Below are 7516 nucleotides of genomic sequence, written 5' to 3'. Positions count from 1 at the left end.
TAACCAACTATAGTTAACGTAATTAATTATTATTTGGTTTTTAAAAACGAATAAAAATTTTATTGATTAAAATTAAACATTCTAGTTTTATTTAAACTTAAATTTATTTATTGAATTGGTCAATAATTTAATAAACAAATATTCTTAAAATTGCTTGCAGGTAGATATATTGGTCTAAAATCCGTATCTGTTTGCATTTTGAAACTTATAAAGGCGACGAAGATACAGATTAATGTTATTAATTGCAATCTGTTATAATGTAATTGCTGAAATATGTCGTAAATTATTTTTTTCATTCCATTCAAACACAAAATGTAATTTTTAGTGTGACTTTTTAGTTGAACACGTGATGTTTGGTTATTTCGTCGTACATACAGCTGAGATCGTATAATTGTCTACTATAGCAGGTGAATTGATATTATTATGCCACATCAAAAATTTATAAACAATAAAAGTAAAATGTTAACTCGGAATAATAAAAAACAAAAGCTGTTGATACATGAAGTTTTCTATTGGATTATAAAACGAACGATGTATTACAGTACATATATGATATAGGTATGTATATAAGTATGTAACTTGAATATGCATGTAAGTACCTATAGCAGATCCTCTATTGCCATTTTTAGTGCTATTGAATATTAAGACTTATAAAAATGTTGAATAAAACTGTTGAGTAAAAGTTATTCGTATACATGATGAATCTTCCGTCCTTATTTATGAGACTTTCATTATATAGCTAGTCGGCGTACCTATCTATATAGTCTAGATTTTATTCAATATTGACCAATTCCGTAAAAATCAAGTCCATGGTACAGTAATAATGCAAATCCAATTTATACGAAAAACTGCATTCGTGATATATGCTACGAGATAATACGAGAGTATACCTGTTTATATTTGCAATACGTTCAAATTTAAATATATTTTATTATAGGTACGCCATTAAATGAAATCCAGTACGATTTGCACTTTATTGGCGACGCCGAGAACTCCATGGACTATACGAAGAATATTTGAATGTTAAAAATAATAGTAGGTACGTATATCATTGTATTAATCGTAATGAGCCACTGTTAAGTGTTCAAAGTAATCGGTGAACTCAAGTGGCGTTATTGTTTTGAAATCATTTTGATTAGCTACCAATGTTATGATCATTAAAACATCACTCGATCGGTTTTTATCAAAGACAAACGTATTGTTTCGCGAACCACAACTACTTGAGCAGTAAACTCAACATAAACGATTTCAGTTGACGCGTCCTCCGTGTATAGGTATATATCATTGTTAGCGTGTATTAAACGTATACCTGTCTGGTGTACAGTAAAAATAATGACAAGAGACGTACAAACAATACACACATGTATATGTATATATATATATTTATATATAGTTACAAAATCGTGAATTTATTAACAGAGTTTTAATTACCAAAAATACAATAATAATAATTGACGTGATCACGTGAAGATATTGTGTGTTTTTATATATATATATATAAAAAAAAAGAAGAAATATTAAGAGCAAACAAGAATTTTTTTTTCAGCCCTTTTTCGTCCGCCTCGTCATCGCCGTATCGGCGATGGCTAGGGGAAGAGGAGTGGCGAGCGTGACGGTGTCGAGAAACGATTTTCTTTGCGCAAGGCAAAGTCCACCGGTTCGGTTTGACGCGCGTACAAGTACACGTACGGTATACGCGGTCAAACGGATCCGACGTTCCTCGGCAACGTCACGCCCCGCTCCGGACCGGTCGACCATTATGGGACACTAAAGCAGCAATGTACAATGTAAAATAATATTCGTCTGTTCACGCACATTGCACTCGGGAGTACCGTATCGTAACACCGTAGACATTACATATTCGGAGATACCTATACAAATTGCGGAAACGACGTGGCAGCGGGAATATTGGAGAGGGGACAGGGGGGGGATCGGAGCGGGTGGTACGTTTCGATGAGTCGTGGTTATGGTGTGCACGTGTTCGATTTTTCTTACGAAGATTTGGCGACGGGCAGGTTGGTGCCGGCGACGCGGAAACCGTTGACCGGATCGGAGACGTAGCTGTACTGCTGGACGATTCCGTTGGCGTCCACGTACGAGTAACCGCCGCGCGTGACACCGTCAAAGGACTTGGCTTCGGCCTTGGACGACGAGCCGCTGTTGTAGCCGTACGAGTATTGGCCGAATTCGTCTTGGGCGTGATACTGGCTGTGCACCGGCGAGTATGATCCGGCGGAGAACGAGGTGGCGTACGGGGCGTAGCCGTAAGCTGCGATCGGGGCCGCGGCGTAAGTTGCGACCGGGGTTGCGGCGTAGGCGTAGGACGCGACCGGGGCCGGGGCGGCAAAGGCGTACGATGGGTACGCGGCGTATGCGGTCGGGTGGTAACTATAACCGGTCTTGACTGTAGAGGCCGGGGCTACCGGGGCAGCCGGGGCTGCCGGGGCTGCCGGGGCTGCCGGGGCGGCCGGGGCGGCGGGGACTTCAACGGAATCGGAAGATGAATCTCCGTTGTACTGTCCATCGTCGGGTGAGGCTTCAGCTGCCTTCTTGGCTTCGTCGTAAGCGATCTGGTGCGAGATCTTGGCGGCGGCCACCTCAGGCGTGTCTTGCACCTGCTGCGGGATCTCGGCGTCGTTGACCGGTGCGGCTGCTGGCGCGGCTTCGACAGCCACGGCCTGGACCGGTGCCGGGGCAGCAGCTACCGCTGGGACGGCCGGGGCCACAGGCAAGTTAGTGCCGGACACGCGGTAACCGTTCTCGTCAGACACGTACTTGTACTGTTGGAGCACGCCGTTGGGGTCCACGTACGAGTACGCTCCTTCGGTCAGACCGCTGGCGTGCTTGGTCTCGGACTTGCTGGAGTATCCGTCGTTGTAGCCGTACGCGTACTGTCCCAGCTCGTTTTGCGTGTGGTACTGGCTCTTGATCGGGCTGACCACCGCGGACGGGTAATAACCGCTGTAGTATTGCACTGGCGGCGCGTTGAAGTATAGAGAAGGACTGGCCGAGCATGCGGCTACGAGCCCAATTACAACCACCTGCGAATAATGGAAAGCGGGTTATAGTTTATGGCGACGTATGCGCGCACGGTCACTCCGTACACGTGCACGGATAGCACCGATCGGATACGTAACCAAAAGTGGAACTAGGAATTTTTGCGCTCAAGGAAAATAGTTTTAAAAAATTGTTTAAATAAAAATAGTATTAAATTTAAGGGAAAGAGTTTTAACCTAATAACAGTATTTAACAAATTTAAAAATATTAGTTGTTAATAATTACAAAAATTATACCCTCTAAAATATTACGCCCGGAGATGAACCCCCGTCTTCCACCCCATAGTTCCGTCACTGGTGGTAGCGATATCGCACGCGGTTATGTTCTACCGCGTAATCATTTCGTTCGGCGCACGTTAAATAATGTCGGCGGAAAAATAATTTTTGTTCGCGCGATTATGCCGAGCGGAAATCGCGTTCGGTTTGCTCGGACGCAATACGAGTCAGTACGCGGACGCGCAGCACAATAGGTACCGCGTAAAGTCGTCGCGCCGGTCAGACGGGACGCGAGTGATATTCATTTAATAATAATTAATCGCGGCCGAACGTGTGTTCAATAACATAATGTGTGGCGCACGCAATAGTAATATAGTGGCCCAGATATACGTCGTAGCGCACAATCGAATATCGGAAATCATATTGAATTGCTGCGCTCGGCGACAGTGACGACGATTCGGACGTGCTGATTTCAGAGGACCCCCATTGTGGATGTAATATTACTATTATTATTATTATACGGAGATGGTATTATTGTTGAGATTTTATATGTTCTAACGTCGCGGCAGAAGTGCGCGTTGGATTGTCTGCGGTGTCGATTGATCGAAGTGGTCGTCGCGGACGTGCGATTCGCGATTTTTCAAAGGTCTATTCTGTTCCGCGCATGACCGTAGTATGCACGCGCGCACTCGCATCGCGCACAATAATACGTAATAATAATAATAATATGTGTACCGGTATGTCTTTGTGTTGTGTATTGAAAAACGAATTTTTTACGAGTTCAACATACGCTCGCGCACCGAATTTGCCGTTCGACAATATTGTCGTCGTATAACATTATACTCGTTTTACAGATAAAATAGGTAGGCTACCGCAGCAGAACGGTTACTATGGTGTGGTGTGCGTCCAAATAGAAAAACGTCAGGTCTCGCGAATAGGTGTAAAATATCAATTATAGACGAATTTTATTTATGCTCCGCGACCGTTCTATAGACGTCGAGTGCGAATTCACTTGTACATGATGTACCTGATACTTGTTGTCTATTATATGTGTATGTATATATGCATACTCGGTTTGTTTAAGCCGAACAAAAGCGCTTGATGATATATTTTTTCCCGAGCTTTTTAAATGCCGGTTTGCATTAGAAAGCATGGGATTTCGCAGCGGGTGAGTATGATTTATCACGTTCATTCGCTTTCCAATACGTTCTTTGGGGCTATATTAGCTTAGCTACGGCATGCGACCTAATGCTAGCGGGCGCCGTCGGTGGGTTGAAACAATCGTAGGGTATCTATTCCCTAGAATTTCGTGTGACCGACATTCGCTCTACAGCAATTTTATCGAGTGATCGCTAAGAAAATGCGATTTTCACAATGAATTCGATCAGTGTTACAAATATATTGGTAAAAATTAACGGTCGTTAAAGTCTTCGCGGGCTGTATAGTCCCGGTTGCGCGTTTTTCAATAAACATCCGAATACGATTTAATTAATCACACATAGTGCGTGAATACACGTATAAGTATTTAATAAGATTTTCAGTTCATTCGCATTACTACGTATACACACACATGCACACTCATACATATAGTTTCTTCCGTCGCCACAGGCATGCCGTGACAAATAGATCAATCTTTATTGTCGTATTTGTCACGGCTGCGTTTCGTTCACAATTGAACAGATAGCCGTGTACTATTTTTAATAATATCTACGATTCGTGCCCGGGTCATATATTATTCCACTACGGTGGCCCTTGGCTCAACGGTTTATTATTAATATTATCATTATTCAATTTAGCGTGTTATAAAAGATAAAAACTGTCAGAGAGATTCGAAAAGATAAAACTACAACCATGTATATACTCGTATAGGTAAAAATAAATTTAGCTAATAAAATTATTAGCTGCTAACGTTTGTCATCATGTCATGATGCATGTCATCACGCATTCGTCATCACCCCTTCATTGTTTTTCTACACTGAATTCTATGCATAATCAATCCTATCTAACAAAATCCATTGCCATCAATTTGGATTTAGATATTATTATAGTAATAATTCGATATAATTGTAAATAATCGATGATACGACGTGTTAAAATTCTGTAGAAAACTTTAGACGAAATCGCTCACGATATCAACCTAATGCCAATATTTAATTGAATCTAATTTTTATATGACGAGATATCGTGCTTCAATAATCGGACAGTCTTATTAGATGGTGTTTTGTTACATTTCGAACTGATTGCACTCATAGATACTACTCTTTATGTGGAGCCGCAATAGCGTATAAGAACTGTGGCTGTAGATAATCGTATTTAGGCGACGGATTATGTAATTCGTTACGGAGCGTCGTTTCGATTGACCCCCCTCAAAAGGATACGTCTAGCATGATAATAGACATTACACACCCGTTTAGATCGGTTATTTGATGAGATGAATGATAATCGAATTTTATCATCTTTCAGTTTTCGGTTCAAACCGAGAAAAATGGTATTATATATTTTTTGTTATGACTGTAATGAAAAAGTAAAGCTATATTACAATGATGGGAAAATTAAAATGCAAATATGTAATAAAATAGATCTACCTTATTCATTAGAGTTATTAAAAAATAAAATGCATAAAAATTATTCGTGTAACTTTAAATTATGAACCAAATTAAAATTAAAATTTAATTTGTTTTTTATTTTTATTTAATTTTCGCTATAATTTTTAATGTGATTTTTATTCATAAGATTTATTTGCACTTAAAAAAAATAATACATAAAAAAAATTATATACCTAAAGAAAATATTTTTAATAAAAATAACAGAAGGTAATTTTTAAAATTAAAATTTTCATAAGAACTCAAATTAAAAGCTGTTCATAATTTGTGTGTGCCTATAACCAAACTGTGCAATCATTAATATTTAATCAAGAAATACATTTTTTGTATATATATATATATATATTAACGATATTTAACATTTATAATCGGTAAAAACGATTTACTAACTAAAAGTACTCTTTTACGACGAAGAAAATTAAATGTTATACGGTTTTGAAATGTTTTGGTGAAAATGTCGATATAGTTAAAATTTTCCATCGAGAAGATCTTGAGTCATAACTTATTTTAAAAATATATTCATAAATTAATGTATTTTTTAATCTAAAATATTTATTAAAGATAGTAAAAATATTGAAAACATGCGAATATTTTAAAATGGAAACAAAAATGTTTTTAGAAAAACACTACTCGTTGAAATAATGTCGAAAACGTGTACAAGAAAAATATGTAATAATAATAAAAAATAAAAAATTTACCGAAAAATCGAAAAAATTCATCGAACGTTTCGCAGAGGGTTTTAAACAGGGATTTGTTTTCAAACGTTTCGAAAACCGTTCGTAGACGACTCACCCCGCGAATATACGTACTCGTATGGTTCGCCGTATAATGACGGCGTTTGTGATAAAATATTCCGCGGACCCGCACTCGAATCATTGTCACAACCGTAACTCATAACTATTATAATCACAGTGGTGTATACAAATAGTTATTATAACGATATTACTTACGAAAAAAAAAAAAAAAGGTCGCGTCTCGTCCCGGCGACGGGGCGCGTGCAGAGAAACTATATAATACGGTACTCACCAAAGACATCATTATGAAGACGGGTATGTGTGCTTGTGGCGTACTAGGTGGAAAAACGAAGACTGTTTACTCGGCTGCTACTCGTGCGCGGTCCGGTGCTTCGGGTCTGAATGGTGATGACAACCAGACGCCCGGCGGTTTATATACCGCGCAGGACCGACGTGCGGCCAATGTCATTGCCGTTGCGGCGCTCGCGATTATACACCTCCTTTCGCCCGCGGCCACTCGCCCGTCGCGTTACGATACGACCGAGTCGCGCGCACGTCCACACGTCCCATCCCGTATCGTCCTCGGCGGTCATCCTGTGCTACGCGCGGGTCCCGTCTTCCGCCGCCGCATCGTACGGCCGACGTCAAGGCCGCCGACGTAGCCGGCCGCGGCCTGTCCGATCGCTCGCCTACGCCCTGCCGCCGACGCCACGTGCGAAACCCGATCCACGTAATTTGTCCGATGATAATCCGCTCTCGCCCCGACAAAAGCCGCTTCGGGTTTGCGCGATCGCATTTGCGTTTCGCTCGCGTCCGCTGACGGTCGCTTTGCCGTTCCGCCACATTGTTCGACGTCCTCCGGTCAAATATTTCCGTCCGAAAACGCACATCGGACAAGAGCATTATT

At 40.8% G+C, this 7516-nt stretch overlaps 1 protein-coding gene across 1 annotated transcript; it reads right to left on the bottom strand.

Moving 5' to 3' along the window:
- Positions 1 to 1388: 1388 nt before the first annotated feature.
- LOC112680450 (cuticle protein 19.8-like) lies at positions 1389 to 7033 on the bottom strand. The gene is made up of 2 exons (XM_025550549.1): positions 6902 to 7033; positions 1389 to 3041 (listed from the first exon to the last, which is right to left on the bottom strand). The coding sequence occupies exons 1-2, from the start codon at positions 6911 to 6913 to the stop codon at positions 1992 to 1994; spliced, it is 1062 nt and encodes a 353-aa protein (XP_025406334.1). The 5' UTR covers positions 6914 to 7033; the 3' UTR covers positions 1389 to 1991.
- Between the last annotated feature and the right edge of the window lie 483 nt (positions 7034 to 7516).

This window comes from Sipha flava, unplaced genomic scaffold (assembly GCF_003268045.1).
Source record: "Sipha flava isolate LNK unplaced genomic scaffold, YSA_version1 176_pilon_pilon, whole genome shotgun sequence".
NCBI classification, from domain to species: Eukaryota; Metazoa; Arthropoda; class Insecta; order Hemiptera; family Aphididae; genus Sipha; species Sipha flava.
Note: the sequence above shows the minus strand (reverse complement) of the source record. Positions and strands in the feature narration are given on the sequence as shown.